This window comes from Drosophila mauritiana, chromosome 3L, assembly GCF_004382145.1.
Source record: "Drosophila mauritiana strain mau12 chromosome 3L, ASM438214v1, whole genome shotgun sequence".
Lineage (NCBI taxonomy): Eukaryota > Metazoa > Arthropoda > Insecta > Diptera > Drosophilidae > Drosophila > Drosophila mauritiana.
Window position 1 is genome coordinate 1,196,889 of NC_046669.1, and position 18,872 is coordinate 1,215,760.

General features: G+C 42.4%; 1 protein-coding gene across 3 annotated transcripts; it reads left to right on the top strand.

Annotated features, from left to right (window-relative positions):
* The first annotated feature begins 3 nt into the window (after positions 1 to 3).
* LOC117140435 (C-type lectin 37Db) lies at positions 4 to 18,130 on the top strand. Of its 3 annotated transcripts, XM_033303354.1 has the most exons (6): positions 4 to 131; positions 162 to 900; positions 5,108 to 5,575; positions 12,851 to 12,954; positions 16,628 to 16,736; positions 17,580 to 18,130. In XM_033303354.1, the coding sequence occupies exons 2-6, from the start codon at positions 705 to 707 to the stop codon at positions 17,828 to 17,830; spliced, it is 1,128 nt and encodes a 375-aa protein (XP_033159245.1). In that variant the 5' UTR covers positions 4 to 131; positions 162 to 704; the 3' UTR covers positions 17,831 to 18,130. The 3 variants fall into 3 exon arrangements, with proteins under 3 accessions (XP_033159245.1, XP_033159244.1, XP_033159246.1); XM_033303353.1 differs by having other exon boundaries at positions 4 to 900; XM_033303355.1 differs by lacking the exons at positions 4 to 131; positions 162 to 900; positions 5,108 to 5,575 and adding an exon at positions 9,194 to 9,648.
* The last annotated feature ends 742 nt before the right edge of the window (positions 18,131 to 18,872 follow it).

The following is an 18,872-nucleotide window of genomic DNA, read 5'->3' on the forward strand; positions in this document are numbered from 1 at the left end:
ACGCTTTAGTCTGTAAGTTAACACGGCGAGTGCGATCGCAGGAAAGAGCCGAGAAATCGTGAAGCGGTGCCCCAACCTAGATGTTAACCATTCGGCGGATCGGCCCCGAATGCGAGCAACTTCTGAGATCGGTCCGCGACAGACCACAAAACCAGTGAGAGACCACATAGCCAGCCAATCCGCTCCAGTTCGCTCGATCCAATACAGTTTCTGTCTCTCGCCGCGAAAGCGGGAAGAAAGTGAATTGAGTGGAGTAGATCTGGGCGATTACTTAATCCGCGTTCGCCTCCACGACCAGGCATCGAACGAACCCCGGGCTCCCAGTCCGAATTCGAGGGCGCAAATTAATGGCCCAGGTGTAGAGACCCACCCCGCCCCTCCAGCGTTGACAGTTGGGCGGAGAAAAGCATAGTATTTGAATATTAAAAACTAGATCCGAGCGATACCACACATTTCCCCAAAACATTGATAATTTAGAAAGCGAAGCTGCATACCAAATAGGCCCCAGATCTAGAGACACCCGAAAGTCCAACCTCCGCCGGTCAGTTGGCTTTCAGTTCCAGCTCGAGATCGCAGGTTATAGCATACCACAGCCGACTGGCTTTCCCCGGTTTTCGGTTACGTGCATCCGAGAGGTCTCGCCAAGTGCACTTGCAACTTTTACTGGTGTCTAAGATTCGCGTGAAGAGTGCCAATCGGTGATCATGATCCGCCCCACACTTATCGTAGTGCTCATTTCACTGGCCAGTGTCGATTCCGGCCACAACTCACCCGTGACCACCATCCCGGTGGCCGAGCCCATCAGCCAGGTGCCCCACGGCTTCCAGCTCGGCCAAGCCAATCACATCAGCAGCAGCAACATTAGCCGGAGTGGAGGCGGAAATGGCCGTGATAAGAGAGGTGAGTACTTGGCCCCTTTGAGCCACTTTTCCAAGTGGCCCCATTGTGGCCATCCGTGTCAGGGTCGGAGCCTCTCGGTCTCTGTGATGGACATCTTCGAGGGCCGCTCTCGATTGGTTCGCAAATACTAACAATTGCTCTTGGCCGCATAGAGGCTTTGCATCGACTCTTTTCCTAATGTGGGCGATGTTGGTGGAAACGCGGTGGCATTTCAAGGGTTCTGTGGTTAAGGAAAGCACGTCAATCACACCAATAAGAACATAAGTAACAGCAAACTTGTTTGTAATTTAACTTTAATTAACTAAAGTTCTATACAAAAATGCATTCGTCAAAGTTTATTTTGGAATTTTCCAAAATCAAGTTATTTGTTACTTATGGTACAAATCAAAATAGATAGAATTCGGATTTGCATAAAATATCTCCACACATTTATCGCTGCTTTTTCTGCATACTACTTAAAATTCGCTAGCTCATCGTGCGATTTTCACACATGTAGTACAACAAAAAAGCAGATTTAAGCCAAAACCGTAGTGGCTGTTATTAAAATGCTAATTGTGTTTCCCCTGCACCATTTGGCATTTAAAGATTTCGGAATTCATAAGCATATGACTGCTGAGCAGCGAGTCCCAATCAACTAGATTCACTTCGGAGTCCAACTTTTGCATCGGCTTAATCTTTCTACGGATTTTTTAATATATATATATAGTTTCTGTGTGAGGTGCGTTCAATGCCCATCTTCTAGATGCATAAATATTCACAAGAAATCCAGTTCGGATAATATTTTTCTCCACTTTTGTGCTGCGCTGCTTGACTTTGTTTTTTAATCGGAATGCCGGCGACCTCAGAATATTTAATAAAATGCTGAAAAGAAGAAAATACAGACGTAATCAAAAAAGACGTCAAACACTATAGTATATTATGCAAAAACATTATTATATTAGTTTGTGACCAAAGTTCGGTCCATAACCCGTGACATTTTGGCCAGAACAAAAGCGGCAAGAAAACGGACACGTGCCCACAACCTTTCCCCAAAAAGTGGCCAAAAGATTAATGGGTCCAAAGAAGTATGAAAACACGAGTTCAAAAACCTTTCGAATAGTTACTGGGAATATTAAGCCAGTAAAGAATTTTAATTTGCATTGGAAATTAAATTCGCTCGTCGTGATGTTCAGAAATTAGCCGAAGTTGTCCAAAAATAAACAAATGATTACGAAATATGCAAATGGGTTTATAAAAATGTAAGAATGATCTCGTGATGGTAAAGGCCTACCACTTAAGAGGGCAATTTGTCACGATAAGAAGGCTGATTGCTTTGTGAATGAAGTTTTTGAATACTCTTATTCATTCAGTAGCAATACTTGCATATATTAAATACAATTTATATATTTAATCAATACATTTAAACTGAATTTTTGTAACATTTTAATAACAACTTGATGGCCAGCAATAGATAGTTAATTGGGCTATGTTAGAGTATTCCCAAATGGCTATGAATAAAATTACACATGTCAGCATTGAATGAATTATCTTTTGGGCTTTGCAGCTTGACATTGAACCACGGCTGCCAACTTAACTGAATTATGATCTAATATATCAAAGTGTGCATATGAAAGACCGATTCTTGGGCACCTTGAGTGCGTCAATCAAAGGGGTTTGACCACAACTGGAAACCTGAGAGCTGCGTAACGTATACGCCGCATTGGCTGCTCATGTAATTGCCCGAAATTAGAGATACAAGCCGATGGCGCAAGCGTTTGAAAAAGTATCTTTATGGAATGTGGAAGCTGGTCCGCAAACAGAGAAGCAGAAATAACAATCGTTTAGCGAGCGGAATTGCGAAATCCTTTGTCTCAGGGCAACTCCTCGCAGCTAATTGACCTCTTTTCAGCCAAGCGGCAATTGCACGGCCCTCAAATAGTTGCAGTTGCAACTGCAGCCGCTCGTTGCAGCAGCGCGAGTCAGATACATTTTACGGTTCTTGGCCGCGGATTCAGATGCTGGTGGAAATGATTTACCGCTTTGATAGGTTTCTCCTCGTTTCTCACCCAAGGCAAGCCAACATCCTCAGCGAGTTGTCATGATTTATGTGGCCTGTGCGAACGACAATTAGCCGGTCCAAGTATCTGCTATATAGTTGTTGCCCGATATAGATACACATCGGCACGGAGACACAACTGGGTCACCAAGTCGTGAAGTTATTGAATGTCCGTCGATCGACAACTGCACGGTGAGAAAATATCTGGGATGAAACAGATACAATCCTTCAGATACTTCCATTTAATAGAAACGTAAGTGGTATCTATTAGTTCTCTGAGTGCATTTCTGTGATCAGTGCGATCGGCGATTGTGTATCAGAACTTCCCCACTTCCCTTCACAACTTCCGAAGCATTTAGGCCATCACGTTTCAGCTGCTGTCAAATTTTCGATCCAATGACCAAACGCCAAGAAAATGGCGCCCAACAATGGGACGTAATTTATCTCGCATAATGCCCGGCTAACTGGCCAAGGATTGCGGCTCTGGGGGAACAATAAGTGAACAATGAACTCGAGTCTTGTCTGGCTCATTCGAGTGCGTCGAGAGCCTTTTGTTCTCGTTTCGAAGGCGACCTCAAAGTCAAAGTCTAAGCCCAGCTCGATTGGTAATTAATGCGCAAATTAAAGTCTTGTTCGATGACTTGCCAATCCGCTGGGACTTGGAGGCAACTGAAATTCTAGCAAGTCGTTTAAAAGTACCCACATCCGCTGAGTATTACTCTAAATGTTTGTGCTGAGTGGACTGAACCTGAAGTTATTTGAAAAATCGCGCTGCAGGTGTATTACAATCGAAATTAATAGACTCTCAATTATTTGATAATGAATTTGATGGCAAGCAGAGTTCAAAAGTACTGAAAGTCCATTAAATTATATCAATGCTTTGTAATCGCTTTCCTTTCCCAACTCAACTTTCCAATACATTTCCCCACAATTTTCACTTGATTACTGAAGACACGAACTTTCGATTAACCACCTCTGATCTGAATGAAGATCTTTGCAGCCAAGTGCTTCGCCCATTCAGGGAGTCCAATTTCATTAGCCGAAGGCAATCAGATAAAGGCCGAATTATCGGCGATACAAAGTCGAGTGAGCAGCGGCCTTGTTTTCGGTAATCCGGCATTAATGTTTCACCTGACATCTCGCACACTCGCAGCCCCGCAGGCCCCTGCAAATCCCCCAGAAAACCCCAGAAAGCCGCTCATGTCCCCACTCAATCACGGGCAAATGTCAGGGCGGAATTTTCAACTCTTTTTGCGGCGTAATGTTGTGCGCTTGGCGCCGATAAGCGGTAAACAAAAAGATATATTTAAAAAATATTAAAAACATTACGTTAAATGCGCAATAAATTGTGCTTTATTTTTCTGTACTGCTCTTTGCCCTCTGAAGATAAATTTAACCCGAAATGCCACTCAAACTAGGAGCCGACGTTTGGGCGGGGCTAATGCATCACAGGGCAGTTAGCACGGCAGGGTATTTCGGTATTTCGCAATCCGGGCCCAGATAATAAAACTGAAATTTATATCAATTATTTGGCCATTCCGAGCTCATCACAGGGAGCTCCGGAAACTGGAAATGGTCATAAAGCGGCTGCAATCCGCTTAAATGCTGGGCAGTAAAAGTCTTTGCCGACCTTGACACACTTTTTGCCCAGGCGAAACAGCAAGTGATTATGACGGATACCGACCGTATTACCATATCTTCTCACTTTCATTCGGAAAACTCCAGCACGAATGCTCCACGATCGAGCACCATAAAGGGCAAGTTGGGTCTTCAAGGGGTCTTCCCCCGATTCCCGGACTCTTGAATGATGTATGCGTGTCACTGCGAAACCCAAACGACGTAATCAAAAATCCATCAAGTGGCGTGCGCATCATGATGCCCTAAGATTGATATAAAAAGTCGCCACTTCATTGCCTAACTGATGGCATTAACTCGCTATTAGGGTATATAAGTGTGTGATACTTGGCACAAGGGTAACCAGACTTCGTGGGCTTTTTTGTTTTTAATGTTTTTGGTTTAATTACTTTATTTTCAACACCTCTACGTGGGTTGTCAGTCCCGCACTTTATGTAATTACCCTTAAAAATCAAGATACGCCTCGTGTTGCATAATCTTTCGGTGACCCACATGTGGCACTACTTGTCCGATGATTAATTGTGCTCCCACTTTCAGGCGCCCAACTGGATCCGAGCGAGATTGCCCGCCAGAATCAGATAACCCAGCAGATATTCGCCAACTATTTGGAGCGCCGGCTGTTTCCCAATCGCACGGCCAACCAAAAGATTCCCACCATCGCGGACATCCTGCCCAAGCCGAAGCCATCGCCACGACCCCGTCCTCGAGGATTCGCGGCCAGCGATGGCGGAAACTTCAAGAGGAGCGGTGGCGGAGCTCAAAGGAACCGCCTGGCAGCTGCCGCCTCCAAGAGGCAGTCGGGCTACAATCGCAAGCGACTGCGCGAGGAACAGGAGGAGGAGGAGGAGGCCGACGACCAGGAGCGGGATCAGCAGCCGCTGGCCAACCAGGAGGACTTCGACTACGACGTGCAGGAGTCGCTGCAGAGCGTGGAGTCGGAGCAGCACGACCAGTACTATGGGAACATATTCCATCGCGATCCCAGCGAGAACGAAGTCGATAATGGTGAGTTAAGAGCGTTTATTCTGGCATTTGAGAAAAACAAATCCAATCACCTGTATATTACCTCTAAATTTACAACCTGCATTTCTGCTCTAAACACCATCAATCAACTGCCCATTGACCCCACCCCCATTGATGAAGAGATCAAGCGTGGAATTTGTGTTGAACCCTACTCTTCACCTGGAGGCTGGGCCATTAGCCATGCTGACCATCCATCAATCCCACTTAAATTGCTTAGTTCCACTCAATGTGGTCCAGCTTGCAGCTGCATCACCGCAATTACTAACTCATGCCTTGAAATTAATTCGGCTTTTGAGCTATGTTGGCGCATTTCATTCCTTGATAAGTTGCCTTATTTTCATTCCATTTTGAGTTCATGAAAATTCCATATCGGGTCGAAATTGCAATTAACGTTCCGATTCGTTTTCTGGCGTGTCTCGTTTGGGGATTGCCAACAATTACTTACAATTTCCTTAAATGCTATGTTTAAATAAGCTGCTTATTGAATTCCCCCTGCGTTTTTGAACTGTTTACTTTATTAATTTTGTAGCGATCGGTTTGTATTGATTCAGCTTCTCCCCTTTTGATTTCAATAGTACACATATATCTCACGATTATCAGTACTATTCCAACTCATTACCCGCACTTCTCAAGCGTTGCCCTGCTTCATTATTTATTTGCATTTCGCAGCTTTTTGTTGGCACTGATCGCTTTGTCGCCTCCGGGACCACAGTGCGTATGATGAATGGCCTCGGGTTGCATATGTGTTTACATAACTTATCAGACGAGCCTCGTTTCGCCAGGCTATTTACACAATTTAAAGGCTAAAAAATTGGCAAACTTATTAAGTTTTTATTTCACTTAGCCCAGGGTCGAAACTGGTTGCCATCCGTCCCTCCTTTTTCGCACCGATTTTAACCCTGAGCAAAATCTTTCCAAAAAATTTACGACCACGAATCGAATCGCATCTCATCGCATCGCATTGAATCGAATCGAATCAAGACGACTTTAGAAGTAGTTCGATGACGGGATTTTATTTCACCTAAACGTCAAACCTCTAAAATTTATTGCCCACACACGAGTCGAGAAAAATGTGAAACAAAAGAGCTGCCATAAAACTGAATTCGAGGAGGCATTGCACCCACTTTTTGAAGTTGAGAACTAGTTGCAGATACTTTGTTAGCGAATCTTTTAAATTCAGTGCGACAGTCGCTTGAGATAAGAATTTGCATGAGCATTTTGAGAAAAGAGGAATCGCATCTGTTTTTATGGTTCCCTCTTCCAACAAATACAGAACTCCCAATAAAAAAAAACATTTAGAAGTCGCAAACTCAAATTGATACTAGTTATCTAGTTCAACAAGCTACTTGTATCACATTCATGGCCCTAAAGCGTATTCAAAATTAGCATACAAAAGCTGATTTCGAATTTCCATTCCATTAGCGTCATACGAATTGTAAGAGCATAGGTTTGAAGATCCATCAGAGGCCATTTATTGCGTAGACTGTGATCAAGGTTTCCCAGCAGCAGATTTGTTTGAGGGGATTCACCCGACACTTGAATCACATGCGAGGGTCAATTCGGTGGGGTCGCTCGATTCCAAGAATGGTTTAACCAAATCTATTTTTGGAATCATATGCAAATGACCAAGGGTTTTATTATATCATTATGATTGTTAAAATTAATGGCAATTAATGGTTTTCTAATCATTTGTAATTTGCGTCACGAGTTCGATTCGGTGAATCCCCCCGACGAAAACCTCAAAGAATTTCGAAGTCTATCAAAAGTGGCCTTGACTTTAGGTGGATAACAATGAACTCGTCGCCTATATACGTCCGTATTCATTCTGAAGTCGGCTCTAATCTGGTTTTGTGTAGTAAAACTACTGAAATCCGAAAATCAGCTGCTCCGCTCTGAATCGTATCATGTTTTACCGAAGCCCTGTTTCCAATTAATTAATTAGTCCACTCATGAAGAACTGCGAGGCTGTTGCGATGTTGCTTACAAGATACCCGATGAAGGAAAAAATTAATTTAAAACACGTAAGCTGCCTTAAACCACAACAAAAACAAAGACCCACCGGGCGACAACACGAAGTTATTTTTACAACAAGTGTCTGCCACTTGGTTTTTGGACTCGGTTTTTTGATTTCTTCACAAATTGCTGCAATTGCAGATGAGTTTCCTCTGGCTCTTTGCGTTTTCCATATGCAATCGGAATTTTTGAACCTTTTTTGCTTCTGACATTTTCTGCAAAAAGTTGTCAATAGTTTTTGTCCCCTTTGGCGGCACAATCAATTTTATGGCCGACTCTTAATTGCAGGCACTGTTTTTCATGAACTTAATGGATTTACAATTTGGTAAAGAACCTCTGGCCCTAAACGCAAAGTTATTGCTATTGTTTTTGCTATACACTTAAAGTTTGGAATAAGTTCTCATATACAATTAAATCACGGATCCACATCTTACGTTTAAAATCACATATCCGTAGTATCCCACCATTTGTCTTCCCATCACATCTACGTGATCTCCGACAAACATCGCGTATACGCCATGTGTGACCGTAAGGTAACAAACAAACCAGCATTCGCTGAATGAAAAGCAGTTGGAGTTGAACAATCTAAGCCGAAAACTAGTTCATCATCTGCATCCCAAGGTCGCCGCGAAGAAATTTGGCCAGCAACAGCGAGAAGTGAAGTTTGCTGGCTCGGCCCAGTTTATTCACAGACCAAATTTGGATTCCACATTTGAAATGTGGAATGTGGAATGAAAAATCAAATTCTCATCTCATATGAGAACAGAATAGAACAGATCGGTGTGGAGCATCCAAAACCGCAGTGGTGAAACCAGAATTCCGAAATGATTCCACTCTGCAGCTTGTACCCGGTAGTTGCAGAGTGTGTTAAATGAGCCCAGATTTATGCGAGTTCTTTCGTAGTCAATTTATATTTTATTTAATTAGCTGGTGAGTCAATGGTATTTCTTGGCGCAGATCTTCCGGGTACACCGCAAGAAGAACCAAGAAGAACATCACTTGAAGTCAGCCTAAGATGATATCGCTCTATCTACCATAAATATATCTACTATAAAGTGGAAAAGATACTGTGTTTTGTTATATTTTTTATGAATAATCTGGGGCTATCGGGTATCTCATATTCGAGCCACTAAACTGGAGCGTTCTTTTAAAGGTTTGGTGTTCATTTCACGTCATGGTTCACCTTGGGAGGCTTCGCATTCGGATACCGATTCGGCTTCAGATGCGACTGGAGCTCTCGATCTCCAGCTGGGGTTGTGTCAAGTGTTTGACAAACAACCGCAAGTGTCCGCCGACCGCTGGCCATGTCCATATATGTATAACGCATATGGCCGATCTCGGTGATGTTAATCTTTCGGGCTCGATTCGCTTTTTTTCCAGCAAACAAGTTGGTCGGCGAGTCGGAGATCTTGGGCTCTCTCAAACCAGTTAGCCAGCTCACAAGCTGAAAAGCCGAAGCGCACTGAGTGTGTCTCCCCGGCAGCTTCTCCAAGCCATCTTCTGCTCCAAGAGGTATCTCTCTCTTGCCCCGAAACCTGCGGCGGGCCGAATTCTGCCTTGGTTTGAGCCAAGTTGGGCCGAAAGAGTTAGTTCTTCGACAGCCGACGGTCAGTTTGGGCGCACGCCTGCGCAATCCGTTTAACACGATCCAAAATCAGTAGTTTCCGTCTCCGCATTTTGCCAACTTTCGATTCCATGCGATAAGCATCTATTTGTATTTAAAATAATTCATAATTCAAAAAAAAATAATCAACGGCCGAGCAAGATATGCGTTGAAATACAAAAGCGAAATTTGTTCGATACGCATTTACAGATATTTTCGGAATTTTCAGGGTAAAAGTGTGTGGAAGTGTGTAAAGCAGAAAACAAACGCATAAAACATAAAACAACATTTACATATAGCTCATACATAAAATATATTCAAATCCAACCATCCAACATGCAAAAGTATTTGCTTCTGTCTGTGATAATCTGCCTCCAACTGCTGTGCCTTTTGAACAGGACAATGGCATCGCCGCCCAAAGGATCTGGTCCTGTAGCTGGTATGTGTTAATCGGGAAAATCTGAAAAACTAACCATTGCATAACGCAAACTCTAAAGGAATCCTGCACGAAAAACCGTATCAAAAGCAATCTCACTTTCACTTTCTCAAATTGGTTGGTTGGTTAGTCGGTTGGTTGGCTGGGATGTGTGAAGTTGGGCATCCAAATGGAGGAGTTTTGTGCCGAAATGGATGACGTTTGGACAGCTACCGAATTCCATTTGAATTTATCACGGGCTCTCTGCTTATGGGCCAATCGATTTGTTTTGCCTTTTCTGACTTCGATCGAAATTAGTCAAATGCTTTTTGTGCACCTGCCTGCATTTTATTGCCTTTACTGTCGGCTGTTGAAATGTTTGCAATAAAACAAACCATTTCGTTGACACAAACAACTCGTCAGAGTTGGTATATGTATGCAAAATCCAATATAAATCACTAGAAAAGGAAATCAGGCCCCATTAAGGTTGAAATCGAAATGAAATATTTTAATGAAGGTCAAGCAATATCAATAAGGATTAAGCAGAAAGCAATAAAACACGAATGCACTGGAAAAAACGTTGGCTAGTAACATTTTATCACTGCTTAAATAATGTTAATGTTAACTGCTTTTTGTTCACGTTTTCACACGGACTTGGCCAAAGTAAATTTATTTCTTTTTCGACTGAATCCCATGTCACTACGCCCCCTTTATAAATCAGCCGCATTCGACAATCGCCATCAACATAAAACGAAATTCAGCACGGCCTTCGCCGAGGGGCAGACAGCATCGTTCGCAATTAGTATTAACGTCTCTGTCCACCTGGTCACTAATATGTCCGCTTAAGGTGCGTTCGGCACTTAGAATCACAAATTAAGATTGGTTTTATGCGGCAGCCAATTAGTCAGCGATCATATTTTAATGAAGGTCAAGCAATATCAATAAGGATTAAGCAGAAAGCAATAAAACACGAATGCACTGGAAAAAACGTTGGCTAGTAACATTTTATCACTGCTTAAATAAGTTGCCATTGATCAGAGAGAACATAATTAATAATACCTAATCATACGTATTAAAACAATACAAAAACGGATTTAATTATACTCGATATTCTATTGTCTGCTGGCATGTTTAAACTAATTAGCATAAAACACGAAAATGTTCTGTTGCAAAGGTGTGTTTATAAATTTAGCAGGAAGCGGCACTGACAAATTCGTTTGAATATCAGTTTAATAACGCTGATAAAATTAAGAAAATAAAGGATACATAATTTCGAAACTTGTTTATAATCGTCATGATAAATCGCCTCCACACATAAAAAGCTATAATCGAATTTTGTTTGCTTAGAAAATTAATAAACAATCAAAATATCTGTATTTCTCCTTTAACGGTTATCTTTGAAGTTGATTGGCGAACGAAAGCTGCATTTGAGTTTCATGTTTGCTCGGATCTTAATCAATTTGGCACCTTTAATTTGTTTCAAGTCAGAGAAGATGGCTCTGCGGAGCAGGAAAAGCTCAACTGGCAAACAATTTAACCGGTCTTTAAGGTGGGGAATTAATTAACAGAGAAGGCTTAATTTTATGATGCAACACTTGCGAAAAATTAATGAAAACTGCAAAATGCAGGGAAAGTATAGGATTTTAATTAAATTTAATTAAATTACCGTCACCATAAATCTATTAAACTAACACCTATTATTAACGCTTATCATAAGTAGCTAGTTTTAAGACGGCCTTAAATTTGCCACCTATAAGAACAGCTTTTCCCTGAGTTTTCTGGTAATTAGCCAGACCCCAGATACCTAAACCTCTTGCCAAATCTCTGCATTGTTCCAGCCATTCTCTAACCGCCTCATTGCATTGTTTACGATGGAGTCAAAATGTTAACTGCTTTTTGTTCACGTTTTCACACGGACTTGGCCAAAGTAAATTTATTTCTTTTTCGAGTGAATCCCATGTCACTACGCCCCCTTTATAAATCAGCCGCATTCGACAATCGCCATCAACATAAAACGAAATTCAGCACGGCCTTCGCCGAGGGGCAGACATGGCGTATGATTAATTAATGAACATTGGCGCGAAGACAGTTACGAAACAAAAGGGAAACCGTTTCGGTTTCTTGTGGGTAGAACGTAGCGTAAGTGACCTTCACATACTTCGGATCAAACAAAAGTTTGACCAGACACTGAATCACTTATCCGAAATGAGTTCTAGTTCAATCTGGACCGCCTTTGTGCGTCACTGCGGATTATGCTTAAGTGTCTTGGACAAGTCGAACAGGTTCTCGGATATTTCCTAAGAGGAACGAGTTCCCAGCGAATATGCTTCCCCTTGACATCTGGACAGACTTCCATAGCTCAATTCGGGGGTGCAACAAACACATCAAACGCATCGTTCGCAATTAGTATTAACGTCTCTGTCCACCTGTCCACTAATATGTCCGGTTAAGGTGCGTTCGGCACTTAGAATCACAAATTAAGATTGGTTTTATGCGGCAGCCAATTAGTCAGCGATCATTTAGAGATGAGTCAAGCGAAAAGTTAAAGAATACTGGAAAGAACTCCAGTCCCAATTAGACTCCAATTTATAAGCTGCCATATAATTTATAGTGATTTTCTTTTTTGGCATTTCGACATCCATAGACGACTCACGACCAAGTGAGAATCAGGCACAAGGCAACCTACATAATAAATGTTTATGGCCCAAAAGAATCGCTAAGCATCTGCATGTCAACAGTTTTGGGCGTTTAAACGGCGTAGCTAACCAGTTTAAGTCCTTTAAATTTTACGAACTAACCGAGCTTATTTTTAGTGTCTCAGAAACCAGATATCCGAAACTTTATTTTCGTATAGATATAGATATTTTATTACTCAGATTGTATAATATTTCAATTCGGCGACAATGACCTCGAGTGGGCAAAATCTATCTCTAAGAAAGCTCAAAACCCGAAACATAACATAGATTTTAATCAAGAAGTCATAAAAAGTATTATTAATCTTGACTGACATAAACTTAAGATTCTCTGTATGAAATCACAAAACATAAATTTAATACTTTATAATATAATATATTTAAGAATTTATTTTCCGCCTGCGTCATAAGGAAGCGGTTCTCCGTTATCCTTAAGTCGAAACCATTTGTGCCTCGTTTTTCTCGTTAATTCCGTTAAGATCGCTGGTTCTCGCAAGACACTAATCCCCATCCTTCCCGATCCCTATTTTTAGACTGCCCCAACTGCGTGGACGAGTCGCAGTACACGCCGAACAAGTGGACGATGCCGCTGCTGAAGCTCGGGGAGAAGCGCTACTACCTCGGCATCTTCTTCAAGGTGAGCCGCATTCCACGCCCCACAAAACGGTCCACAGCCACAATCCATCCGACGACCGAATGCAACTGACCCAACGGCCAACGGACTGCAAGTCCGGTTTGATGGGTCTCCGATTTCTCAGCTGCCGTTGATTGCAAGACGCTTGCATATGGAATATTGCAGCAGGGGCGGCTGAAGAGGCATAACTTTGAGTCTTACACTGCTCAGCAGGTTTCAGGTTGGGCGGGGGAGACAAGGTAACACCGTCCTACGCCCTCCTTAAACTTTTACTAGAACTTTCTGGTTCTTAAAGGTGAAAGATATAGGATCTGGCAGAAATCGCTCGTCTGTAGAAACTCGTGTTCAATGCAGCGTGTGAGTTGATATCAGAACAGATATCAACGACATATTTTAATTCAATGCAGATCACAGAAACATGAAACCAACTCGGCCATGAATAGAAATATCTAGGGTATCAAAAAGAGGCGCGTGCTTGGCCACGGATGGATACAGTTGGATACAGTAAGGTGGCTAACAAAGCGGCTATTCATATTAAAAACGAATTAGTCAAAGCATCAAAAAGGCGTTCACATCGAGGGACCGCTATCGTGCCGGTCCACAGGTCGTATGAGTAATAGAAAGAGCAGGCAACACAGTGGGGAAGCGAGACGGAAGGCGTGGGCATACTAAAGTTGAACGTATTACTGGTTCCACGTCAAACTGAATTATATTTTCATATTCATAAACTGCACAGCAGAGTCTCCTTGAACTTTAGAGGCAGGGCCATAAAATATAAACTGCTCCACCATTGTAAAAATAATCAGATGCATATCGTTTGTGTTAATCAATGGACGAAGCCTTTCAGGAAGAGGTTCAGTTTTGGATTTATAGAGGTTCCATTGGTGGATTGATGGATTTGCAAGATTGTCTTCTCATATTGCCAACTTTGAATAAAAGTCAAATTTAGAGATAAATTGAATATTGCAAGTGAATTCCGAAGATGCCAATCATGCAATAAATGTATCTGTCAGAAACCAGAATGAATTCCGTTTAATCCCAAATAATAATAATGTATCCATTAATTTGCACAGCAAAGCGATGACAAATAAATCTCCACACTTTAAATTCGACATTTGAACGCTTTAATTGCACCGAACAGCAGAAAGCAAATAAATAAATATAAATAAATATTTAATCAACTTTCGCTGCATACTTTGGCTTATGAACGCTTCTCTGAGCGAGCGTGTAAATACAAATAAAACAATTCTATTTGGAATATGCCGGCGGATAAACAAAGAAATGAATTAATTATTGGCTCGTTAATTAACAAATAAACATCCATCTCCCTCTAACCAGTCGGTTTCCAAACTCCATAAATATTCCCAAATTTGTTTCGCCTAACGGTACCTCGCCTTCTGGCCACATCTTCCATCCCACTCACTCCCGCAGACCCGATTGCCCAGCCAATTGTCAAAAAGATTAAATTGTATGCATCTCGAAAACTCAGAAGGTTGGCATTTTAATTTGAAATTAATTTTTAATTCGATTTATTCGATCGTACCCTATCTGGAATAGGTATATATGATACAACATTTTAAAGCTCACATAAAAATTAATATCTATCAATTTTGAAATTTAAATATGTATTGTTACTATCTAAATTACCTGGCTTTTAATTAAATGGAATTTAAGTATTAAATCGCTTAGATGCACCTTAATTGCCATCGATTATTATATACCATGCTAAAAAGTAAAAACAAATGGTTCAAAGTTCTTATTTATCTATGGATATTTGAATATTCATTGTTATTCCCATTTCTTTACGACTTCGAAATTATCATAATTGGGTAACGGTTTTCATTAACTAATAACAGCTTTCAAGAGCATTTCCAAGTTCGTTGATCAGACCAGAAAGTTCAAATATTTAATTATTAGATTTCTTTCTTTCCTTTTCGAACGGCCGAGTTAATTAACCAGGCTTATCAATTCCAAAGTGTTTTCCGATTATTTATGGGAATATCTAATTAGGAATTCTACCGCAGCCGTTTATAAATATCCCAAAATGCGTTCATTTTGCGTTTTTTCACATTTTTTCAGCAGTGCCACAATGTTATGCAATACATATGAGCAGTTTAATGCAAATTCATTTCGCGTGTAAATATGCAAATGAAGCAATTAACTTCTTTTTGGCCAAAATAAGGCTTGACAACCGCACGGCGGCAGTCGCTGGCAATAATGTCATTTGCACTTCACGCAGGCGCAAATCAAATCAAACTAATTGAGAGACACCTGGGCACCTGGAAAAAGGGGGTATGGCTAAGGTAGCCGTGCTAATGACATTAACAACCTGGCCAACACTTTGTTGCCACTCAATTGAGTTTTGTGTAAACTTCAGTCGCCAAATTGCACATGATTTAACAGAATTTTGTGGGCTGCAATTTGATTAGGCCAAAAGCGGTTGCCAAATATTCGAGAACAGAGTGTGGCCGACATACAAAATATAATTAACTCGTGAAAGTGTGTAGGAGTGTAGTACTTCATACTTACTAAGTCCTGCACAAAAGATTTTCAAACTCGTAATGAGATTTTGTGTACTATCAAATGCTTTGACCCCAAGGTAATCACAATATTCGTACCTAAGCACAGATTCTCTTTGCGCGCTAACCTTGTGAAGACCCTGACAACCTTTGAAATTGCTCTTAGCCTTCTTTATTCGCCTCGCCGAAATCAAAGTGCGAGTCAGACAAAGCGTTGACCCTCTGCAGTTTCCCTGACAGCCATTCTGGGCCATTAAAAGGAGCCGGCGAACTGGCTTTGTTGCGAGGCAGAGCCCCAGTTTCACCTCGGCACACCAAGCTAATTGACTCCTCGGCGGGGCGAGATGAATCTTTTACAACCCAATAAACACTTCCAGGCGAAAGACAAGCGGAGGCATTCAACGCGCTCCGTCTCGCGCGATTCTGCCACATGTGGCATGTCAGGTTGGCAGGATGCCGCACCTTCCACCATCTGCCGCTTTATTCGCGCACAATTACGGCTAATACAATTAAAGCCAAGTTAATGGAGCAAGCAGGAAGGTGCGAGCAGGGCAGGATGCAGGACGGATAGTTGCGTAATCGATTTATGTGCGGGAGATGCAGGATGGGCTCCTAACCCAAACTAAACCAAACCAAATGATTTTTTGCAAGCATCCATTCCTGCTAATGACCAATGGCCAAAGTCCATTAGAGTTAATTGAATATGTTGTTTTGGGGCGGACAGGATATGGACATTCGCCACGTTGTCCGCAAAACAATCCTGATTCGCATGCCAGTCTCGATTCAGATAACGTTCGGATAGGCCAACCCCATCAGATACAGATACAGATACAGAACCGACACTAATTGGCTACAATCCCAACCAGATCCAGAGATAAACCCAATTTCCATACGAGTGCGTGACCAATGCCGCCCCCTTCACACATGTACTGCCGCAAAAAAAAACAGGAGCAACAAATCCGGGCCGAGTTTTATTGACAAGTGTCGCTTGGAGGACCGAGATTGAATGGCACCTTTCATTGGCGCGGAATTGAGATCTCTCGACTCGGAAACTGGGTCAACCGATTGCGCAAACACAATTATATAATCTCTAACTTGCCATGCATCTTAAATTCAATGCAATCCCATTCAACTCCATGTGTGTTTTTCCATTGCAGGCAAACTGGTTCAAAGCCACACAATATTGCCGGTACCACGGCATGCATCTGGCCAGCATTTCATCACAGGAAGAGAACGATAGACTGGAGAAGCACATACGTGACTTTGGTAAGTTGGCGAAACAATGATTTATGCAGGGGTCAAGTGATTAAGGTGAGAGCCTGGAAGCCATCGAGGATAGTTCCTCAAATATGAGTGCTGTTTGCCAAAGTATATGGGGTTGGTAAATTAGAACCATTTGGAATACACGAAATATACAAACGTATCTTAAGATTTTATGTCCCTTAAGGATGAGATATATCAAAGATATATTCTACTCTATGGGGTATCAACTAGTCTGGAGTGCAGACAGAGCCCTTCAAAGCTTATTGCTAGCTTACTCACCTCTTCGTGAGTGGGCGTGGCAGCCGCCCATGGCCCTGCGGCGGTCAGCTTTCAACAAAAATGTGCAACATTCACTTTTTCCGTTTGTCTGTTCCTATTGCCGTGTGTGTTTTATGGAGATTTATGCAATGGAAAGTGCACCGGAGTTCGTTACTCCAGCTCCAGTTCCAACTCCAGCTCCAACTCCAACTGCAGCTCCAGGTCGCAATCTCCAATTCGCCAACTCGACCCCCTTTTCAGTGGGTTTTCGGTTACCAACTTCCGTGTATTATGGCACTAGAAAGTCCACTGAAAGTCCGGTTCACAAGTCCCCCGTTTCATTCCTGCGGCTTTTGCAAATGCTTTTGTTAGCTGGCCGGCTCTGTTGTCATATTGATCGGATTTTCAACCGATTTCAGTTGTTGCATGTCGAGTAGTCTGTGGCAATATGAATGCAGCTGTTCAGCTGTCAAATACCAGAGTTTTGTCACGGCAAAGATGTTTTGATTGGCTGCGTCGGGCAGTCGGTAGACTTAACTCAATACCTTCCAACACACGGTAATTTAATCGATTCCATTTCATTTCCAGGCCTGGGCCACGAACATTTCTGGATTTCCGGCACGGACCTGGCCGACGAGGGCAACTTCTTCTGGATGGCCACCGGCAGACCCATCACGTTCACCAACTGGAACGCCGGGGAGCCCAACAATTTCCGGTACGAGAACGGCGAGGAGGAGAACTGCCTGGAGCTGTGGAACCGCGATGGCAAGGGCCTCAAGTGGAACGACTCGCCCTGCAGCTTCGAGACCTACTTCGTCTGCGAGGTGCAGCCGAACTAGAGGGCTCCTCCGTCCTCCGGCCAGCCGGAATCCGTACCCACACCCGTACTCCACATCCACATGCGACTAAGTGATTAGCTGGTTGGCTCCAACTGGCCTTAGCTGGCGATTACTCCGGTGAACTTGAATGTCCATCTCGGACACTCACCGCTGACAGATCTAAATTCGCGTATTCTTAGCTTAGCTGCGTAAGTGTATAAAATTCTTGTTGATAATTAGCTAGTAAACTAATTAAATTATGCTAGGATCGCTTGTATTTTCTCATGTAAAATATAAATAAAATGTATCTTAAAAACTAGACAGCTACTCGTTTTTTCTCAATATAAATAAAAATTTAGTTGTCAAGGATATCTTATAACTTGAAGGTTAGTGAGTATTTAGTATTTGAGCTTTACATATGCTTTGAATATTTAAAACACAATAATAGTTATTTGTATAAGCACGGCACTTATGTTTTTAATTAGCCTAATAGTGGGCATCTATATGCGATTTAATCTCAAAAACGATATCCATCATAGCTCGCTCATTTTGGGGGAAATAAGCTCATCATCTAATCGGCGTTTCCCATGGGCTGCAACGGTGCGTATGAGCAATTCATTTTGAACAGCACCGCTTACCACACACCACCGCCCTTCTCCCCCCGCTCAGTAATCTTGTTTCGCCATAATGCGCGCAAATAAAACCGAAAGTGCTGTCAGCAGTTTTCCCCGAAGTTCTGCGCTCTCTTTTTGCCACAATTTTCCTCCTGGGGAATGCAGCCACCTGTCCGTCTGTGTGGCAAGTGAACAAAACTACTGCCGATAGAATAATCAGCTGGAGAGGAAAGCCGAAAGGACTCATCCTCTTCGAGATTTCCATCCTTGATTGACTTTGTTCTGCTCCAGTGACGAGAGAAGAGCTTTTCGCGAACATTGTTGCCAGCGATTCGCGACTCGGCGTTCGTCTTATTGTCCTTATCCTAGTAACAGCCTAAGTGTCCTTGTGTCCAGCTGTTTTGCCAGGACTCCCCTCCGGATCCCTCTTGTATCTTGCGAAACGGTCG